Raw genomic sequence first — 22112 nt, 5'->3', positions numbered from 1 at the left:
TTATCTATTTTTAATTAATTAATTAATTTTTTCTCACTCATCCTCCTTCCTCCTCTTTCTTTTCTTTCCTTCCTTTTCCTTTCTTTTTTCTTTCCTTATTTCCCTTCCCTCCATCCCTCCCTTCCTCCCTCCCTCCCTCCCTTCCTTCCTTCTTTCCTTCCTTCTCTCTCTCTTTCTTCGTAAAAAACAAATCAACAACAACAACAAAAACAATGACTCTGGTACTCCATATATGAGAGTGGATAGTGGGATCAGGGGAACAGGGTTCTAAGTCTGGGGAATTCAGGGGAGGCTTTACTGAGGAGGTACCATTTAAGCTGTTAGTAACGTGAAAATGGTGTGGGGTGAGGAGGCTGAAGAGGGCACATCCAGGCAGAGAGAGCTGGTGTGTTTAGTTTCTGAGTTGAAAGTCAAGGAAGTTTAAAGAACAGCAATCAGACTACCATGGCTGGAGCACCGTGAGTGAGGGGGCGAAGAACCTGAGACTTGACTTTGAGACCAAGCTCTGATATTTATTGGCTGTGTAATCTTATGAAGGTCATTTAGACTTTCCCAGCTTCAGTTTTCTCATCTGACAAATGGAGATATTACCATATGGAAACAACCAAACGAATTAGGAGAGCTAATGTGAGAATTCTTTGGAAATTATGCACCAATAAAATATTCAGTTTCTGTGCAGATCTAGGTGTAACAAATACTGAAAGCATCTGAAGGTGTGATGAGTCATGTCTGCTTTTTAGATCTTTAGAGTGATGGCTTCAAACGACAGGAAAAAAGGAGTAAACTCAGCAGGTGTTTGTTTACTCTCAATTGCTAAAAACCAACATTGCTTCACATCTGTTCCAGGGTTTCCTTCCACCAGCATTCAGTGGTTCCTATGGTTCTCTGGACTAGGGCAAGACTCATCTGACCCGCTGTAATAGGGTCATGATGTGACGTGGTCAGGTTTTCATATATGGGCTTTATGGGGATCCTTACTGGCATTTTAAAATTTATTTCATTTCATTTATTTATTTATTTATTTTGAGATGAAGTCTTGCTCTGTGGCCCATGCTGGAATGCAGTGGTTTGATCTCAACTCACTGCAACCTCCGCCTCCCAGGTTCAAGCAATTTTCCTGTCTCAGCCTCCTCTGTAGCTGGGATTACAGGTGGCTGCCACCAGGCCTGGTTAATTTTTTATATTTTTGGTAGAAACTGGGTTTTGCCATGTTGCCCAGGCTGGTCTCAAACTTCTGAGCTCAAGCAATCCACCCACCTCAACCTCCCAAAGTACTAAGATTATAGGCATGAGCCATTGCGCCCAGCCCTCTTACTGGCCTTTTTACCTTATTTCCGTGAATTGAACTTCTAATCTGTTGCCTCAGATTTGTTCATTTGACTCCTAAAACATATATCTGTAAACATCTCCTCATGTTTATAAACTTAGTTTCACATATCTCTTTCTGCAATTCCAAAGTCCACAATACTCTGAAAACCAAAATTTTGTTTGTAATTCATTTTGTGGGAAAACCTGGCCTGACTTGCATTCATTTTGTGACAAATGAGATATGAAGCTATGTATAGCCTTTCTTTACTTCACCTAGTTTAAATAGCCAGAATTTAATGTGAAAATATGATTGTGCTTATTATGGGCTTTGGTCTTGCATACACACAATAAAGGATAGATTTTCGAGTATTGGGCAGTTTCCAATAGAAAAATCTGGGTGATATGCTTTTACTCTGAGTATTATTTGATTAGTGTACTTTGAATCAGTGAATAATTATTCCAGGTGCTTGAACAGAATATAATGAGAGAGAGAAATCTGTTACAGCAAAATGAACAAACAAAACCCGTATCAACCAATTACATACATACATTATGATGCATAGGTTTTTCATATTAGTATGAATAATTATTTGTAGATATTCATACCAGTATGTACTTAATTATACATGTTTAATTAAATATAATACTTATTTTTAAATCTTCAAAAATCCAACTATGTTATAGTGCCAGGAGTAGAAATGCTCACTAAATTTGTATTTATGAGAACTGAACCTTTTCTGAGTCTGTTAACCTGACCTCATTACCCTGTAGACGAATGGACAAAGAAGCTTTCTATTTTCCATTTTGTTGCTTAGGTTAATCTAGCATTTAATTCCATTGTGTTACTTCACTTATTATATAAAGGTGTTCTTACAGAGAAATTATTTCTAGAGGCAACTTCACAGTGTCAATATTATAATCTGGTTATGGCTCTGAGCACTTCAGAGACGAGGATAGCTCCCCACTACCTCAGGGCTTCTTGTGGGTGAGGGTGGTAAGTGCTAGTGCAGGTATTCATAGTGTGGCTTTTTAATTTCACTGAAGTTTTGTGACTCCCAAACTGGGCTCACCTGTACAGACATGATAGACAGAAGCTTCGTATTTCCTTTTTTTTGAGATGGAGTTTTGCTCTTGTTGCCCAGGCTGGAGTGCAATGGCGCCATCTGGGCTCATTGCAACCTCTGCCTCTGGGGTTCAAGCAATTCTCCTGTCTCAGCCTGCTGAGTAGCTGGGATTACAGGCATGCACCACCACCCCTGGCTAATTTTGTAACTTTAGTAGAGATGAGGTTTCTCTACATTGGTCAGGCTGGTCTTGAACTCCTGACCTCAGATGATCCACCTGCCTTGGTCTCCCAAAATGCTGGGATTACAGGTGTGAGCCACTGTGCCTGGCCCCTATTTCCTTTTACTGGCACAATGAACCAAGACTAGAAATGCCAAGAATGTACAACTGCTATGGTCTGTATTTTTGTGTTCCCCCAAAATTCATGTTCTAAAACCTAATCCCCAGTGCAATGGCATTAAGTGGTGAGGACTTTTGCAAGTGAGATTAGTGCCATTATAAAAGAGGCCCCAGGGAGCTTGTTTGCCCCTTCCACCATGTGAAGACACAGCTAGAAGGCAGTCTATGAGAAAGCCAGCCATCACCAGACACTGAATCTGCCAGTGCTTTAATCTTGGGGTTCCCAGCCTCCAGAACTGTCAGAAATATATTTCTGTTGTTCATAAGTTACCCAGTGTAAGGCATTTTGTTATAGCAGCCCAAACAGATGAAGACAGCAACCAAACTAGAATTGTGTGTGGGGAGCAATAGAGAGGGTTTATTAAAGAAAGAGTTTCCCTTACTCCCTTACTTCTTTCTGGCCCAGTGATTCTGAGTGCCTATGCCTATCAAGATGGGAAGAAAGAAAATACATACATGGAAACTGAGGGGAAGGATCAAACAGTTTCACAAAAATATTCTATTTTAGTGATATTAAATATGACAGAAAGAGTTTAAGCCCTCACTAGAAAACCATAGTGAATCCCAAGTGTAAATAACTTCACGTTTGAATAACAAACCTTTGCCCCATACATTTTTCTAAACAGCAAGAGCTGTCATAGGACAGAACACTCTCTGTGAAGACAGTTTTTTCATCCTAACCCAAGAGGGCATGAACATATTCCATTCATCCAGTGATCACCACCGCTTCAGATGAGAGAATACAACAGCACTTTGACCTTTGATAGAAAATGCCTTAGAGTGGGAGTTGGGTGAGAGAAGAGCTTCAAAACTAAGCCTCTGAATGCAGTAGAAAGAATTTGGAAATAGGGCAGTAAACTTAAGTTTAAATGTTGGCTCTGTCAGCTTTATAGTTGCATGACCTCTGATTTGCTTCTTACTTTCTTTAAATGGTAGTTTACTAGGTTCAGTATAGAACATGAATATCCATTTTAGGTGAGAATTTAATGAGATACCCCCAAAATGCACTTATTAGCTAGGTGATTATCAATATATTGAACTACTTTGGTTAATATGTTTTCAGGGCTCCCAGAGTGTTAAATTCTGGGCTGTATGTCCTCAGGCATGAATGGAAGATGAGGCAGAAGAAAAAAAAAGGAAGTGGAAAGGAAGTATGAAAAACTAAAATGAGTAAGATTTGTCATTCTCCAGTAATCTGAGTAGGAACTCCACTATCTCCATGAAAAACAGTCAAAAACTGCAAAAGGAGATGGCATTGCCAAGGCACAAATTATACAGAAGTGAGAGAAGGATGGGATCAAGCCCAGGCAGCTTTCCAGAGGAAAGAAGTTTTGTGCTTGATGGAAAAGAAGAAAGTAGACTGTGAGGAGGATAGAATTAGGATACTCAAGTAGTGGTTCCGGAAGGACCTTTATAAATACTCTGAAGCCGGGTGTGGTGGCTCACGCCTGTAATCCCAGCACTTTCGGAGGCCGAGGCGGGTGGATCACGAGGTCAAGAGATCGAGACCATCCTGGTCAACATGGTGAAACCCCGTCTCTACTGAAAATACAAAAAAATTAGCTGGGCATGGTGGCGCGTGCCTGTAATCCCAGCTATTCAGGAGGCTGAGGCAGGAGAATCGCCTGAACCCAGGAAGTGGAGGTTGCGGTGAGCCGAGATCGTGCCATTGCACTCTGGCCTGGGTAACAAGAGCGAAACTCCGTCTCAAAAAAAAAAAAAAAAAAAAAAAAAAAAAAAAAAAGAATGATATATAGAGGAGACACTTGTAAAAAATTTGAACAAAAGTTGAACAACGAATATGACAAAAGAAAAGTATGCAGATGGAGCGCATGTAATCTCAGCACTTTGGGAGGGCGAGGCAGGTGGATCACCTGAGGTCAGGAGTTCCAAACCAACCTGGCCCACGTGGTGAAACCACGTTTCTACTAAAAATACAAAAATTAATCGGGCTTGGTGGCAGGCACCTGAAATCCCAGCTACTGGGGAGGCTGAGGCAGGAGACAGGAGATTCCCTTGAACCAATGAGACGGAGGTTGGAGTGAGCCGAGATCCACTCCAACGTGGGCGACAAGAGCAAAACTTTGTCTTAAAAAAAAAAAAAAGCTGGGCGCCATGGCTCATGCCTGCTATCCCAGCACCAGCACTTTGGGAGGCTGAGGCAGGTGGATCACGAGGTCAGGAGTTCGAGACCAGTGTGGCTAACATGGTGAAAACCGGTCTCTACTAAAAATACAAAAATTAGCTGGGCGTGGTGGCTGGCACCTGTAGTACCAGCTACTCAGGTAGCCAAGGAAGGAGAATCACTTGAACTCGGGAGGTGGAGGTTGCAGTGAGCAGAGATCAGGCTACATTGCACTCTAGCCTGGCAACAGAGACTTTGTCTCATAAAAAAAAAAAAGAGACAGAGGTATGCAATAATTAATGGCCCAGAAGCAATCCTTTTTAACATTTTGATGCATCTTGCCCGCCCCCCTTTTTGAGACAGAGTCTTGCTCTGTTGCCCAGGCTGGAGTGCAGTGGCACCATCTTGGCTCACTGCAAACTCCACCTCCCAGGTTCAAGTGATTCTCCTGCCTTAGCCTCCCCAGTAGCTGGGATTACAGGTGCCCACCACCACAGCTAGCTAATTTTTGTATTTTTAGTAGAAACTGGTTTTTGCCATTGTTGTCCAAGTTGGTCTTGAACTCCTGATCTCAAGTAATCCACCTGCCTCAGCCTTCTAAAGTACTGGAATTACAGGTGTGAGCCACCTCGCCCAGCCTTAAGTATGTTTTTATAGTTATTCCTTTAAATGGGTACATTCCACTTTACTAAAGTAATACTTGGTGATTTGGATATTGAAGTTATTTTCTTTTTTAATTTAACCTTAGCAGTGGGGCAATGAATATCACTGAGATAACTTTCAATTTCATAGACTCTTCTTTTCCAGGGGGATTCTTCCTTCCATATCTCTCAGTTTGGGTGAGACTTTCAATAATAAGTTGCCAGATTAAAAGACTAAATAAAGGTAAAGATCAGGCCAGGCACAGTGGCTCACACCTGTAATCTCAGTACTTTGGGAGGCCAAGGCAGGCGGATCACCTGAGGTCAGGAGTTTGAGACCAAATTGGCCCAAGTGATAAAACACTGTCTCTACCAAAATTGTAAAAATTAGCAGGGTGTGATGGCTGGCACCTATAATCCCAGCTACTCGGGAGGCTGAAGCAAGAGAAATGCTTGAACCTGAGAGGTGAGATCATGCCGCTAACACTCCAACCAAATGATGTTTATCTTTTTTTTTGAGATGGAGTTTCACTCTTGTTGCTCAGGCTGGAGTACAATGGCATGATCTTGGCTCACTGCAACCTCCACCTCAGCCTCTGAGTAGCTGGGATTACAAGTGTGCACCACCATGCCCAGCTAATTTTTCTATTTTTAGTAGAGATAAGGTTTCACCATGTTGGCCAGGCTGGTCTCAAACTCCTGACTTCAGGTGATCCACCCACCTTGGCCTCCCAAAGTTCCGGGATTATAGGCACTCGGCCTTTTTCTTTCTATTTAAGAGATAGGGTCTTGCTTTGTTACCCAGGCTGGAGTACAGTGGCAAAATCATAGATCACTACAGTCTCAAACCCCTGGACTCAAATGATCTTCCCTCCCCAGCCTTCTGAGTATCTACGACTTGAGGCATTAACCACTGCACCTAGATAAGGATGCTGAGACCTTGTTTGTATGCTCCCATGAGTGTACCTGCTCAGACACTCCCCTATAGAATGGCCCTTCTGAGACTGCAAAGGATCTAGAAAGGGCAACAATCCTGAGCACAATCCTTGCCAGGACCATACAGGCTACAGAGAGAAGGCGTCCACAAAGACAGACAGCTGAACCAGATTGTAGGCACCGCACAGAGTCAGGAAATTCTTCTTCCCCACCAGTCTGGGAAACTTCTCATCCTCATGATGTTAATAACTTTATTTTAATTGGTACCTTTATTTACTTCTGCCCTAGTGAGTGGACAGACCACTCAGAGGAGAGGTGGCTGTCATTCTGAGTGGTTAGAAATTCAGCCCCACAGTCTTCTCCATTTTTTTCTGCTCATCTTTAGCTCTGGGATTCTCAGCCATTCCCTAGGGAGCATTTTGAAAATACGTGGATTTTATTTTTGTAATTATACTGAGGGAAGGGGCACTATTGGCATTTATTGGTGGGGCAGAGGTGTAAGATATTCTTCAAAGCACTACCTACATGTTGAAGAATTGTTCCTCACCCAGATTCTCGAAAGTCCCCTAGGACATTCATGTAGTGAAAACCTGTGTTTAATTATCTGAGGTTAGAACTTAATGCAGTATAATTTTTTTTTTTAATATACAGTGAACTTTCTAGGAATGCCATTACAGTTCTGTGTAAATTTAGGGAAAATTAACTTTGCTACCAAGAGTTGTTCAACATTTTGTTAAATCACTTCATTGACGACAACATGTTGGAGGTAGTTGAGTCACCAACTCAGCACCTGGATCGGCCTGTGTTGGTAGCAGTTCCAGCCCGTGGTTCTGTGAATAGGTGGAAGCATCTGCCTACTCCATCAAGACTTCTAGGGTAGTCCGGCCTCGGCACTCACACATTAAAATACTGTTTATGCTATTTTATTGCATTTTTCTTTAATTTCCCCTTTACACTACAGAAGGGGAAGCATTTTGCTTTTTTTTTTTTAAGTTGTATATATAGGTAGGTTATATCATCTATGACTTCCTTCCTCCCTCCCTCCCTCTCTCCTCTCTGTCTCTCTGTTTCTCTCTCTTTCTTTCTTTCCTTTTTTTGGGACAGAGTCTCGCTCTGTCACCCAGGCTGGAGTGCAGTGGCCTGATCTTGGTTCACTGCAACCTCTGCCTCCTGGGTTCAAGTGATTCTGGTGTCTCAACTGGGATTACAGGTACACACCACCATACCAAGCTAATTTTTATTTTTAGTAGAGATGGGTTTTGCCATGCTGGCCAGGCCAGGCTGGTCTCTAACCCCTGAGCTCAAGTGATCGGCCTGTCTCCTTCTCCCAAAGTGCTGGGATTATAAGGGTGAGCCCCATCTATGAACTTCAATTTAAGACAGTAAAAGTGTCATTACAACATATTTATAGTAAAAAAGGGTTGAAGGTTGAGGGTCTAAATTCTAGTCAGTCTCTCAGTGTTTGGTTTCTTCCTACCGTTTCTCCCCCCAGGGCCAGCCAGAAAGAAGCTTTTTTTTTTTGTCCTCCCAAGAAGGAGCCCACTGTTTCCTCTCCCAGTCCAAACTCAGGCCCATGAACAACAACACACAGCACACACACAACACCACACACACACACACACACACACACACACTCTCACACAACCTCCTCCACTTCAAGGTATAGCCAAGAGCTTCTGGAGCCCTCAAAAAGGCCGCCTGTACCTGCTGTCTTTAGCGCTTCCAGTTTGCCCTTGGTCAAGAAATACTGTTTGCTAGGCCCTGCTGCAGTACAGAAGGCAGTACTCACTCCTAACTACCTCAAGCTTCTTTTTTCTCCAGTCCTTTTACTCCCTTCGTACTTCAATTTCTCTCCTTGATGTTCCCCTCCCTTTTTTTTTTTTTTTTCTTTCTTTCTTTCTTTGCCTCCAATCCGTTCTGCGCGTTCCCTGCACAGCAGGCGAGCAGCAATGCTGCTGGACCATGGAGCTGCTCTAGTCTTCCAGAAATCTCTTCTACACCCAACCCTTCTCGCGCTTAGGTGGCCCTCAGTACCCGCTTCCCCACCTCGCCCACTCCCCTCCTGACCCAGGCTGCTTCTTTCCAGTCCTCGGGTCTCAGTTCTTTTGGGCCTCTGCCTCTCTCTTCTCACCCGGATCCAGGGCTGCCTTCTCTTTGTGCAGCCGTCCTTCTCCACCTCCATCCCAGACTCCCTGTCTCAGCGCCAGCTCCTCTGCCTTTAGCTCAGGTTCCTTCACCCCCACCCCAGCTTCCAGTTGTCTAGCCCAGAAGTCCCTCGGCGGCGACCGGTGCCCGCCGGTGAGTGCGTGTGTACCGGCGCGCCTCCCTCTCCCCCACCTCTCCGCCCCGCTCCTCTTCGCCGCCCGCCCCACAGCGCTGTGGGCGGTCCAAGGCGGGGCTGGGATCCGGGGCGGCTCCCAGGGCTCGAGTTGTGGGAGGTGCCCTCTCCCCGGTCTTCCCCTCTCTTCCCCCCGCCCTGCCTTCCCCTGCACCCTCCTTCCTCCCTCCGCCCGGGAGCTCTCACCGGTCCCCGGCGCCGCCTCCTTCCCTCCTGGCTCCCCGCTCCCGTGGCTGCCGCCTCCCCGGGGAAGGAGAGACAGGGGTGGGGTTTGGGGGAAGCGAGAGAGGAGGGGAGAGACCCTGGCCGGGCTGGAGCCTGGATTCGAAGGGAGGAGGGACGGGAGGAGGAGGAAGGTGGAGGAGAAAGGAGGGGGGAGCGGGGAGGAGAGGCCGGGCCTGGTGCCTTGAGGCCCGGGGAGAGCTGGGGAGCCGGGCCGGCGCGCCGAGGTAAGAGCCAGGGCCCCGGGTTAGCAGGGCTTGGAGAAGGGGCGCGCGGCGTTGTGGGAGAGGGGGCAGCGGGCCAGGGCCCAGCTGGGGTAAGCGGGGCTGGGGGAGAGGAGGAACCGTGGGAATGGAATCGGGGAGCGCTGAGGCGACCGATCCCGGGAGCGTGGGTAAGCCAGGCTCCTGCGAGCTGCGGGGGCCGGGGGAGAGGAGGTGGTGAGAGGTGGAGTCCCGGGAGGGTTGGGGGCCGAGGGAGGCAGGAGGAGGGTGGGGACAGGCTTTCTCTCCTCCTCTCCCCCCACCCCGCGCGGGGCTCCGCCCCCGCCTCCTCCGCGGGGCGCTCATCTGGTCCCCAGGCTGAGCCCTGTCGGAGTCTGCGAGGCAACGGGCTTGAGGCCGGTTAGCCTCCGGGTACGGGCTGCGCCGGCGGGGCTCTGTCCGGTCCTCATGGCGGCCTCTCACTTAGATGCTGCTGCTGCTGCTGCTGCTACTGGCGCCACTCTTCCTTCGCCCCCCTGGCGCGGGCGGAGCGCAGACCCCCAACGCCACCTCAGAAGGTGCATCCTTCTTTGACGACCTCGGGCCCTCCTTCGCCCCACTTCCCTTTCCCTCCATCTCCTCGTTTCTGCTCCTCATCATGATCCCTTCAGTCCCACATAGCTTCCGGGTCTGGCAACCCCTTCTGCTCGGCCCCACTTTACTACTGCTGACCTCCTTCTGTCACCCCACTTTACTACCCAGCACCCCTTTTCTCTGCCCACATTACTACACTCTACAACCTTTCTGTGTATTATTTTCTCAGCCTCAATCCTCTTTCCCGGCCCCACATTACTACCTCAATTCCTCCCTTTTCTTGGTCTCATTTTATTGTCGAGATGGTCTTGCAAGGCCCCCTTATCTTCTCATCCTAATTCAACTCAAATATCCTCATTTAGCTTTTTTGTTTTTTTAAGAAAGCTCCACCCACATAAATCCTTCATAATTTCTTAATTACTTTTCTTTCTTACCTCCGCCTAGCATCCTTCCCTCCCCACCGTGGGTTCTCTAATCAGCTTTAACCCGGGACCTTTACTCTCTGTCATTTAGCCCCGGGCTCTGTACTTGTCCCACTCCCACCCTCTAGTGCCCCATTCCTCTTCCTCTGTCCCCAGCCTGCCAACAGACCACGCCCTACTCTCCCCTGCCTCCCACTGGGGAGTCTGCCTCTTCTTCTTTCCCACCATTGCTCTCTGTATGCCTCCGCCACTCACCCCTTAGGTTGCCAGATCATACACCCGCCCTGGGAAGGGGGCATCAGGTACCGGGGCCTGACTCGGGACCAGGTGAAGGCTATCAACTTCCTGCCGGTGGACTATGAGATTGAGTATGTGTGCCGGGGGGAGCGCGAGGTGGTGGGGCCCAAGGTCCGCAAGTGCCTGGCCAACGGCTCCTGGACAGATATGGACACACCCAGCCGCTGTGGTGAGTAGCCTCAGAAGCCCCTTCCCTCTTCAAGAGCCTTCCTTTTCCTGCCTCAAAGTTAGCATTACTGTTTGGGAGTCAGCACTTTAAATCCAGTATATCAAAATTCACAAATACATTTATTGAATGACTACTACATCAGAGCAATTTTGCTGTGTGCTGTTGGAGGGAGTATAGCTGGCAGCCTGCACAGTTCATTTCATCCTCCCTTCATTAGGCCACTGATCATTGGCCTATATAACATTGATAATTCATCTTGTGAGTTATTCTCGGTGAGGGTCAATAGTGGCAGATGATGACAAAAATTTCTAAAATGATTTCATCACATTTTTGAATACCTCTGTCACCAACTCAGCGATCATATATGCCCAAGAAACAAAAACCAGTTTAATATTAATAGAAGCCAACTATAATAAGAAAAGCAAATCTGATTGTGCATCCAAAGTTATATACATCTACATATTTCAAAGCCAGAGAACGCCCACTGTAGCTGACTTTGAAGAGATCCCATTTTGTGTGCTTATAGCCCCATCTTGGGTTTCTACAATGGTAATTTTTTTTTTCTTTCGGGAATGTGTGGATGCTTGCAGAGGTAAGGGAGGATTGGAAGGCAGGTAGGCAAATCCTTTCCACGTGTGATTTTCTTTAGCGCAGGATGCTTGTGGACCCAAACCCACACCTCAGTCCCCTGCTCTTTAAAGGGAAAGAGCCTTCTCCAACTTGCCTCTCCTCTTATTTTCCTGTCTCTCCACAGTCCGAATCTGCTCCAAGTCTTATTTGACCCTGGAAAATGGGAAGGTTTTCCTGACGGGTGGGGATCTCCCAGCTCTGGACGGAGCCCGGGTGGATTTCCGGTGTGACCCCGACTTCCATCTGGTGGGCAGCTCCCGGAGCATCTGTAGTCAGGGCCAGTGGAGCACCCCCAAGCCCCACTGCCAGGGTGAGGGGAACGGCTGCCTGCATGCAGCTGATGAGGACGCTTGTGTGAGGATGGGAGTGGGGTGGGAATGGATGATGGGAAAGAATGGGGAGCTATAAAAATATGGGGGAGGGCATTGGAAAGGGGGAGATGAAAGTCCCTTTTTCCTCTGTCACCTGCCTCAAACTTCCTCTTAAAGTCCCTAGTATCCTCTGTATGTTGGGGGCTTCCTTCCTTTACCTTAAAAAAAGTAATCTTCCAGCTCCCAATTCTTAGGCCTCACATTTTCTCTTTCCTTTATGAATCTCACCTCTCTCACCTTCTTAAGGTTTACAATATTCAAAAATTTCCCTTCTCTAAACTTAGAACTTTCCATGCATCACCTTATTCTAGAGGGTGATCTCTCCTTCTAGAATTGATCCCTCACTATTCATTAAATAACTGATTTATTGTAAAGACTCAGAAATAAATCAAACATTGTACTTAGAAAAATTGAGAAGGGGAGCTCTGGGAGTGGAAACATATTAGGGTAAAAGACTTAAAATTGGAGGCAGCATTATCAGAAGATAAAGAACAACTCAGGTATTGGATGGGAAGAAGACAGTCCTTTTCTATACTTCCCAGACAACCTCCATTATTCCCTAAGGGAATCAGTGTTGTTTGTCTACCTCTTTTTTTTTTTTGGCCATATATTTCTACAAACTCTCCCTTTTTTAGGCACCCGAACTCTACTGTCTTCTCTTCTGGGATGCAGTCATCCCATTCCTATGCCTCATACTTCCTCTACCCTGGTAGATTCTTTCAAGATCTTTGGACCTTAGTTTCCTCACATAAGTCAGTGATTCTGCTTCTAGTTTACCATTTCATTCTGGAAATTAAGAGTCCCACCCAGGGGTGGACTTATGACACTACTGAAACTTAGGCTTCAAAGATCCTCACTTATAGGGCCCTCTTCCTGTGCTCTTATAGAGGGCTCGATGGATATGTGTTCATATGGTAATAGGCTTTTGTAAAAATTGCAGAAATAAGACTTTAATAGCAATTGCTTAAAGCCAATTGTATGTGTATTCTTCTCTTAAAGACTCCCAATTTTGTAATATTCAGGCGCCACAGAACCAAGATCTGCCCTAAACTTAGCTGCTGGTATTCCTGTCTCAAATTCTGTTGTCCTATGAAAAATCAAAGAAGAAAATCATTAAGTCCTGACCCCCAGTCCCACCTTGCTCTTATCCCCAGGCACCCTCCCCTCAGAAACGCAGGCTTCTGCTCTCCCGGTCTTCAGCATGGACAGGTGTGGGAGGGGGCTGGGGATCAGGCCAGGGAAGCTGGGCGCCAGTGGTAACTCTTCTCTGATCCCCGTCTTTCCTGCTGCCAGTGAATCGAACGCCACACTCAGGTGAGATGAGAAACCCTTACCCCGTGCACTGCAATGCCCTTCCCTTCACTCTGCACCCTCCACCCCCTGAAATTCTGCCCTTAGGCTACGGGGGGGTCGTCCTTTTCTCACCTTCCCCAACCCACCCCAGTTTGCGGCCACCCCCTTCTCTCCTTACCTGTTTCCTGCCTCCAGTCCCGGTTTTCCGCGGGGCTGCGGTCCCTCCCGTCCCTGCTTGGCTGCACTTCCCTGGGCGCCACCTCTTCCCAGACTCTGCCTCGTCGGTGTCAGGCAGAGCCCAGCAGAGGGCGGCAGGGTGTCGGGAGACCCTGAGCTTCACCGGGTTTTTCCCTGTGGGGTTCCTTGCGACCTTCTCTGGAACCTTTTGCAGCCTGCCGCCTCCTAGAATTTCGCCTAACGGACCTCCTCAGCCCGTCCCACCCATCGCAACCCTCGCCAGACCTCTCGCGCTCTTCCCCACGTCCTCTCCGTCCGTGTACCCCTTCCCTTGTCTTTTCTCAATTCCGTGCCCCGTCTCCCTTTCTCAGGCTTCGGTCTCCCCAGCCCCATGCTCCCTTCCACTACCCCACCGCTCCCTCTACACCAGTCTCCCTTCCATACCCAACTTGTTCCCTCCAAAACCGTTTCCTCAACCCCCACACCCTCAGTGCCTCACGGCATCGACTCCTACCCTCACTTCAGAGCTCAGGCGCCAGCCCGGGTTCTCTCCCGTCCCACTCGCAGCCTTCCCTTCCTACCCCTGGCTCCTCCGGGCTTCAGCCTCCCGCGGCTCCCTCCGCCCACCCCACCCTCCCGGCACGCCCCGTCCCCTTTTCTCCTCCCCTCGGGTCCCCTTAAGTGAGACCCCTCCCTTCCTCGTTCCTTCCTTTCGTCTCGGAGGTTGCCTCCTCTCTCCCCTCCCCGCCCCTCCTTCCGACTGTAGCTCCCACCTCGGCGCTCGCTTCCCTCCCCGCCCCCTTCCTGCCTCCCCAGCTCCAGCCCGTCCCCCCCCCCCCGCTGCCGCGCGCCGCCCGTGACGTCAGAGCCCCCTCCCAGCCCCACATCTCCCTCCTCCTCCTCCTCCCCTCCGTCGGTCAGTCAGTCCGCGAGGAGAGTCCGCGGTGGCGGCGGCGGTGGCGGGAGCGAGAGCCGCGGGGGCCGTAGGAAGCCAACCTTCCCTGCTTCTCCGGGGCCCTCGCCCCCTCCTCCTCACAAAACCAGGGATGGAGGCGCCTCCCCAGCACCCCCTCAGCAGCCCTCCCCTGGAAAAGTGTCCCCCCTGAGCTCCTTCCGCTCTCCAACAGCTACTCCTGCCCCCCACGCCATGGGGCCGGGGGCCCCTTTTGCCCGGGTGGGGTGGCCGCTGCCTCTTCTGGTTGTGATGGCGGCAGGGGTGGCTCCGGTGTGGGCCTCCCATTCCCCCCATCTCCCGCGGCCTCACCCGCGGGTCCCCCCTCACCCCTCCTCAGAACGGCGCGCAGTGTACATCGGGGCGCTGTTTCCAATGAGCGGGGGCTGGCCAGGGGGCCAGGCCTGCCAGCCCGCGGTGGAGATGGCGCTGGAGGACGTGAATAGCCGCAGGGACATCCTGCCGGACTATGAGCTCAAGCTCATCCACCACGACAGCAAGGTAGCCCTGGACATGGGGTGGGTGGGAGGTGGGGGCCTGCGGGGCAGGGGGCCAGCCAGCTGCGCGCGCCTCCATCTGTCTGAGTCGCCTCTGGGATTTCGAGGCAGACCCCTCCCTTGTGTGACTGGCAGGAGATGGGCTGGGAGCGCTGGAGCTTGGGGAGAGTCGCAGGGGCTGGAGGTCCAAGATGAGGGTCTAGGGGTTCAAGATCGTTAAGCATGCTGCAAGCAGACCCTTCCACCCCGCTGCGGGAGTTTCGCAGAAGTGTCGGGGTTTGGGGAAACTGGTGGTGGATTTAAGATATTAGGAGACCCTGATCCTCTGAGGGAGTAAACTAACCCTGGAATGGGTTGGGGGTGGAGGGAATGTCAGAGGTGGAGAGTTGGATTGGGGGTTTACATTTGCCATGGTAACAAGGTAAAATCTTGGCGTAGGTTGGAGCTGGAAGGAATAGGGACAGAATGAGGAAAATTTTGAGAGACTTGAGAGCTCTAGTTTATTTATCATAACAAACAGCAAGGTAGTCATGAGCCCTACCTGACTCCTCATCCCTCTCTTCCCAACCCTGTTGAGCATTCCCAGACTGTGGGATAGATGGCATATGGTGATTGGGGAAGGCTAATGATCAAGAGGTGGGCAGAGGTACTGGGAAAATGAATTGGATTGGGGGTCCACATGGGATCCCCCACAATAGCATGGGGATGGAGAAGAGTCAGGATCAGGCAGAAGAAAGAGAACAGAAGAGAATGGCAGTGGGGGAGAGGGACCAGGAGGAAGAGTTGGGGATACTGGGAGATCCTGGAGCATCCTATGGAACTTTGGTCCTGAACTTATCTTCCCTTATAGCATTGCGGCCTCTAGGATGTGAGAAGGGAAATGGGATGCAGAGATTAGGGAGGTGAGTTGAGGGAGAGAGAGAAGGTAAGAAAATATGGGTCCAGGGGTACTAGGGGATAGCTTATAATGAGGTGCCTTTCCCACCCCTCTCTCCTATGTGAATAATTGGGGTATGGGGAAGGATGTGGTACAGGGAAGGAGATTTAAGACCTCAAATTTATCTTCACTGACATGTGGCCCCAGAGCCTTAAGGAATTGGGTTAGGGTGAAATAAAGTACAGAAGGTGAGAATTTGGTGATCTTACCAAAGATCAACGTTGGGGTGGCCCAAGGATTTATATTCATTCTTTAAAACATCACTATACACCTAGAAATGTGTGTGTGTGTGTGTGTGTGTGTGTGTGTGTGTGTGGGAGAGATAGGTGTGTGAGGGGGTGGAAGCGAGATTGAAGTTAGGGTGCTTGAGGAGAAGAGAGCACAAGGATTGTCAGGAGCTTGGAGGGAGAACTTCATATCTTCTTTGACTGTTACTTTCTCGGTGTTTGTTAAAAATACAGAGTCCTTGGTCAGGGATGAATCCCAAGTATTTATCTGTATTATCAATAGACGTCCTGTCTTGGATGCCTAAGCTGTAAGCTAACCCCAGAATGCCTATGGGAAGAGCAGCAGGGTACAGGAAAATAATCAGGTATTAGGGTACGGGAGGCAGGAAGAGAAATAGAGGATCAGATCTGGTGGAGGGGTTAGACTCAGGCCAGTAAGAGAGATCACTGGCTATGGGGAGTAGAGTTTGAAGAAAATGACAGGGCGAGATGGGTGTAGGCTTTATGATACGGATCACAGGAGATAGGGGAGGCCTGGCTGTGATCTTACAGACTTATCCACCATAATAGGTGATTCCCTGGAGGTGGTGGGGAGCAAACTCGGGACCTGGGAGAAGGGAGCTGGAGGAGAACATAGCCGAGGCTGCAAGCAGGGTGGGATGGGAAGGCAGAGGAACCGGAATGTGTCAACTGGAATGAGTCGGTTTCCTGCCTGCAAGTCCAGATCCTTACAAGAGCAAACAGAGGGAGGAGAACTAAGGAAGTCTACTGGGGAGGGGGAGAGAATCACGTGGTGGAGAGAATCTGCAGTGATGAATAGAGTGTGGAAGAGGGAAAGGGTTGCAAGAAAAGATAGGTAAGAAAGGAGGAAACAAAATGGGGGCATGCATTGCCCTGTTGATATGTATCTTACATGTTCTTGTATGTCTTCATTGTTCCCATTAACCCTGCCTTTAGAGGAGAAGTGGAGGGCCACTGAGGGGCTGTGGGAGAAGCTGGGAGCAGGATCTGGAGTCATAGATGTGGGGAGAGTGCAGGAAGATGGGTCCTGAGAATAGTAAATATTTACAAAGATGCCTTAATGGGAGGCATACAGAGAAAACATTCCAACGTCGTTGAGCACTGCCCTTGGCCAGGCAGAGGGTAGGGCGGGCAGCAGAGAGTTACCAGTGAGTGCGGTTCTTCAGATTCCAACAGCTTCCCCTGGCTCCCCCTTCTCCAACTTCCCACCGTGTCCCAAATGTCAGGCCTCAGTGGGAGGTAAGCAGGCTCCGGAGTGCTTTCTTTTTATTTCCTTTCTACTTGTCCTCCCCTCCCTGCAACATTTCACCCTCCTCAGTCCCCTGAGCCCCCTGTCTGTGTCCCCTCTGCCCTGGCTTCCCACTGACTGCCATTTAGTCTTCATCTGTATTGGGGTTCCAGCAGCTTTTGAAATGTCATTTATCAGTGGGAGGGGAACAGGCCGTGGGAGACCCGAAGCTGGCTCTTCCTCCCCCATTTCCCCCTCCTCCCAGGCTTCCTTTCTTCTCTAGCTTTCTGCTTGTTTACTTTCCCCAGCTCCAAGCCTCTCTTTAAGGCACCTCTCAAATTGTCTGGTTTCTTGAGAGTTCCATTCTATTCGATCTCTCTGTTCTTTCCTCGTCCTACATTCTTTCCCACTTCCAACCCCCACCCCCAGTGTCTTTTTTTCCTAATGGACCTGTCAAATGTCAGCACCCAGCAGGAGGGATGGATCACTGAGCAGGACCCCCTACTGGTCTTGTTCCTGTTCTCTCTTTACTTATCAGTAGCTCTGAAAAGAGAAGAGGGAGGAAACTAATGGAAGGTGGGGAGAAGGGGTTTGCTGAGGTGAGGAAGAAATTTTCATAATAGGGCTTTGAGCAAGTTGTCTGGGGACATGGAGAGAGTTTGCCATATTCCTGCTGACTCTTTTCTACCCACTGATGTTTGGAGCATAGAAACATGGGGTAAAGGGCCTGGTGACAGAGGGAAAGGGGATGTCTGAGGGTGAGCTGAAAGGAGGTATGCTCATTAAGGTGGTATGCTCATTAATACCAAAGGAGGGGGGTGCGGGAGAGGTGATGGATAAGGCTCCAGATGGAAGACAGAGAAGGAAGTTTAATGAAAGAGGAGAAAAAAGCTGGGCGCGGTGGCTCACGCCTGTAATCCTAACACTTTTGGGAGGCCGAGGTGGGTGGATCACCTGAGGTCAGGAGTTCAAGACCAGCCTGGCCATCATGGTGAAACCCCGTCTTTATAAAAAAAAAATAAAAAAGAAGAAGAGGAGAAAAAAGACACTTGGCAGGAAGAGATGACAGGAAGGAGAAGAAATGGTAATTAATGATGAAAGTGAGTAATTGAGAAAGGAACTAATTTGTTCAAGAAAGATAAGAGTGGGAGTTGCAGACAGGGGAGGGGCCCCAGAAGAGCTTGCCCTCACCTCCTCTCTTCTCTTCCAGTGTGATCCAGGCCAAGCCACCAAGTACCTATATGAGCTGCTCTACAACGACCCCATCAAGATCATCCTCATGCCTGGCTGCAGCTCTGTCTCTACGCTGGTGGCTGAGGCTGCTCGGATGTGGAACCTCATTGTGGTAAGCAGGGCTGCGGGGGTCAGAAGATGGGGTCATTCTCTTTTGAGCTCTACTAAAGGGACGGTGGCGATTGCGGGTTTGCATTGAAAAGGATTGTGGAGGACCTGCTTCTAAGATTCAGAGTCCCCTGCAGTCCTGAGCTAGGCAGCCTCCTAGCAACAGTGGCCTGACAGTGCTGCAGCTGACCTCCTTCCTCAGAAAGAATTGAAATTAGATCAGTGAAAGAGCATCCTGATTGTGAGGGGTGCGTGGGCCTTTGAGAATCACTTTTCCTTAGGCAGACCAGAGGTGGGGAGGATTGGAGAGAGTAAGGTAGAGAAACCCAAAGGCAGGAAGAGGGTTAAAGGAATTCTTAGCCAGTCTTGGTGTCCTCAGTGAACAGACCCTGTTGTACTCTCCCTGCCCCACAGCTTTCCTATGGCTCCAGCTCACCAGCCTTGTCAAACCGGCAGCGTTTTCCCACTTTCTTCCGAACGCATCCATCAGCCACACTCCACAACCCCACCCGCGTGAAACTCTTTGAAAAGTGGGGCTGGAAGAAGATTGCTACCATCCAGCAAACTACTGAGGTCTTCACTTCGGTGAGGAGGGGTTGGGCAAGGGGTAAAGGGACATAGGCTCAAATTCCAGCTTAGGGAGATGTGACGAGAGATGCACTTTTAGAGGCAAGAGCTTGATTCTTCATGAAAAGAATGCATTCCACGTGGGTTAAGTACATGTTCTTTGTGTAGCCAGGGGAAGGAATGAGTTGAGTTTTTGGGATCCTCTGTCTTTTCCATTTTATGATATTTTCTCCCCTGTTTGATGCTCTGTTCCCCAGACAGGCAGACCCAGAATGACTCAGTTCTGTTAAAGTAGGTTCAGTCCAAAGTAGAGGCAAGAGAAGGGAGGGAACATGAGATAGGAATCCAGGAAGGCAGCAGATTCCAGAGGCTCTCAAGGGGGGTAGTGGGTGGGTGTGAATGGGAACAGAGGGGATGGAGCCAGGGGATTACAGGGGAGTGAGGGAAAGGAGGGAGAGAAAGAGAAAGAGAGAGGGGAATGGGGGAGAGGAGAGAGAGGGGCAGACAGAAAGCTGCATGGGTTTGGTACTTGGCACTAAGAGAAGCCGACAGACAAGGAGATATTGAGCGGGGAGAGGGAGATTTGGGGAGGTAGAAAGGAAATACAGGCTCTACATCTGAAGAAGGCAGTCTGCTCCCTCCCTTTTATTCTATTCTTTAGGTCCTCTATCCACTGTGTTCAGTGGCCCTTTAATCCTCCCCCACTTTTGCTCTGATTCAGACCATTCTTCTCTGATCCTTTGCCTGTCTGCCCACTTGCCTCTTGAGGTTGACATCATGCTGTCTGTCCCAGTCCTTGCCTTGTCTTTTCCTGGTTCCTCTATGTTTCTTCCTCCTATCTTTGCTGTCAGTGGTAGCAGTGGCTGAATGGTGTGGCTTCCTGGGCACATAGCCTCAGCAGGGGCTTGCCGTGCACCTTTCCACTTGGAAGCCACATCCTAAGACCACACGCCTCCTTCCCCAACTCCTCACCTCAGGGACAGAAGCTGTTGAAGGAAAGTTCAGAATGGCTGCTCCTTTGCTGCGTCTGCTTATGGCTCTGAAATCCCCAGTTAACCTCTCTGGTCTTTATCCCCTCATGTACCCTGTATTTTTCCAACTCGTTTTTCATTCCCGCCCAAGACTCTGGACGACCTGGAGGAACGCGTGAAGGAGGCTGGAATTGAGATTACTTTCCGCCAGAGTTTTTTCTCAGATCCAGCTGTGCCTGTCAAAAACCTGAAGGTCAGATGGCCGGGAGTGATGGGGTCTGTTTGCACACGGACAAGCTGGGGGACAGTGGCTGGTTGGAGAGGAAAGCCAGGCGGGGGCAGGTTTTGATTCCCTGAGGCAATAACATCTCCTGGGGAAGTTTAGTTAGAAACATCCATCTTCCAGTTGATGTTTATCCACTACGTGTTGAGCATTACCCTGCACTGAGCACTTAGGGATGGGAAATCAAAGCTGTGAAGGCGCCTGGCTTAGCCCTTCAGGCATTCCCCGGCATCCCTGAGGAGCTGTTTCTCTCTGTTCTGTAGCGCCAGGATGCCCGAATCATCGTGGGACTCTTCTATGAGACTGAAGCTCGGAAAGTTTTTTGTGAGGTAGAGTTGGATCTGAAGAGGGAGGGGCACTGGGTGGCAGCTCCCCTCGGTTTTCTCCTGGGGCCTCCTCTGGGCATCTGTGCCTGAGTTGATAGCATGTGGTCTGAGGTGACGATTCATAGGATGTCTCTGTCTGTTGGCTCTGACTGCATTCGTTGTCTGCACACACGATAGTTTCTTCAGATCTCATTTTTCTGCTGCTTTGTGTTTCCTGAGAAGCCCATGAATTCCATCTGTCCTGACTGGCTGGAAAAGGCCACTCAAATATACAGGGTCTGGGGAGAAACTTAGAAGGAAGAATTGTCAGCCTTTCCTACCATCCCCCAGAATTACAGATTTCTCTTTTTAGTTGTACTGCTCTTTCCTGATTCCGAAGAGTCTAAATAGTTTCAAGTGAGAAAAGACAAAACAAACAAATGAAAAAACAAAAGCTCAGCCATCCTCCTCTGTATTCAGGTGTACAAGGAGCGTCTCTTTGGGAAGAAGTATGTCTGGTTCCTCATTGGGTGGTATGCTGACAATTGGTTCAAGATCTATGACCCTTCTATCAACTGCACAGTGGATGAGATGACTGAGGCGGTGGAAGGCCATATCACCACTGAGATTGTTATGCTGAATCCTGCCAACACTCGCAGCATTTCTAACATGGTGAGAGTGTGGGGGCTTGCAGGCTGGCACCTGGGAGGGTGGAGGGGACTGAGGGAGCCTTGTAGGAAGAGAGGGGGCCAAGGAGAGATGTGGAATTTGGATATAAAGGGGAAGCGGGGGCTGTGCCCACCCTGAACTTGTCTGCATTATGTTTCCTATGGATCCTACCTTTGCTCTGACTTCCTTGGGCAGGAGAGAGAGAAAAAAAAGATAGAGTTGTATATTCAGTAGGTTCCTGATTAGCAGAAGGGCTGTTACCATGGAGACGAGGAGCAGTTGGTGAGAAGTCAGAGGAGGAACAGGCGTTAATGATAATATGGACGCTTGTATACACAAGCACACCTTTACAGGAGCACTGTGTCTGGGCAGAATTGCATTTTATTTTCTTGGCGACTTACGTTAGTACTTTAGAGTTGCTTAATATTCACTCATGATTGATATGCAATTAGCTTGGATCCTGATGCTTTTTTAAATGATTCTTTTTTTAGAATTTTATGTGGAGAAGGGGCTTTTGAAATCATTTAGCCCCAGACAGCTGGTTAATGACAGACTTGGAGTGAGGAGGCGCATTCTCTGATTTGGGAGGGCTGGGGCAACCCTGCAGCTGAGGGGCACAAGTGAGTGTGGGTGTGGGCGTAGGGGAGGAGGCTTCTTTGTTGCTCAGCATGACATCATAATGAGTAAAGGAATTTGGGGTAAGCTTGATATGGCCACTGATGTGTCTGCTTATAATACTAAATGTGTACCTGCTTTGGAGAGTGTGCTAGGGTTGAGTTAATGGTTGTAAAGCCTTCAAACAGCTTATTTAAATAAGTTTTAGGAACAGTGGCTTTTATGTGGATCTTAGATTCATGATTTCAGGGATCCTAACAGCAATACTCTGATGTGGACTTATCATTTACATTTTGTAGACCAGGAAAT

The 22112-nt window shown here is 49.0% G+C and overlaps 1 protein-coding gene across 8 annotated transcripts in view; it reads left to right on the top strand.

The window, feature by feature from the left end:
* The first annotated feature begins 8962 nt into the window (after positions 1-8962).
* GABBR1 (gamma-aminobutyric acid type B receptor subunit 1) overlaps positions 8963-22112 on the top strand; it is a 30751-nt gene continuing 17601 nt past the window's right edge. The window contains exons 1-11 of one of the 8 annotated variants that reach the window (XM_035295157.3): positions 8963-9261; positions 9725-9815; positions 10516-10719; positions 11474-11659; positions 13014-13034; positions 14483-14643; positions 18263-18397; positions 18808-18978; positions 20083-20184; positions 20478-20543; positions 21000-21191. In XM_035295157.3, the coding sequence (XP_035151048.3) occupies positions 9725-9815; positions 10516-10719; positions 11474-11659; positions 13014-13034; positions 14483-14643; positions 18263-18397; positions 18808-18978; positions 20083-20184; positions 20478-20543; positions 21000-21191 (1329 nt within the window). In that variant the 5' untranslated portion in view covers positions 8963-9261. Of the gene's footprint in view, positions 9262-9296; positions 9429-9724; positions 9816-10515; positions 10720-11473; positions 11660-13013; positions 13035-14482; positions 14644-18262; positions 18398-18807; positions 18979-20082; positions 20185-20477; positions 20544-20999; positions 21192-22112 lie in introns of those variants that run through there. The other 7 variants (XM_078368467.1, XM_054253783.2, XM_035295161.3 and 4 more) reach the window with 7 other exon arrangements.

This window comes from Callithrix jacchus, chromosome 4, assembly GCF_049354715.1.
Source record: "Callithrix jacchus isolate 240 chromosome 4, calJac240_pri, whole genome shotgun sequence".
Taxonomy (NCBI): domain Eukaryota; kingdom Metazoa; phylum Chordata; class Mammalia; order Primates; family Cebidae; genus Callithrix; species Callithrix jacchus.
Note: the sequence above shows the minus strand (reverse complement) of the source record. Positions and strands in the feature narration are given on the sequence as shown.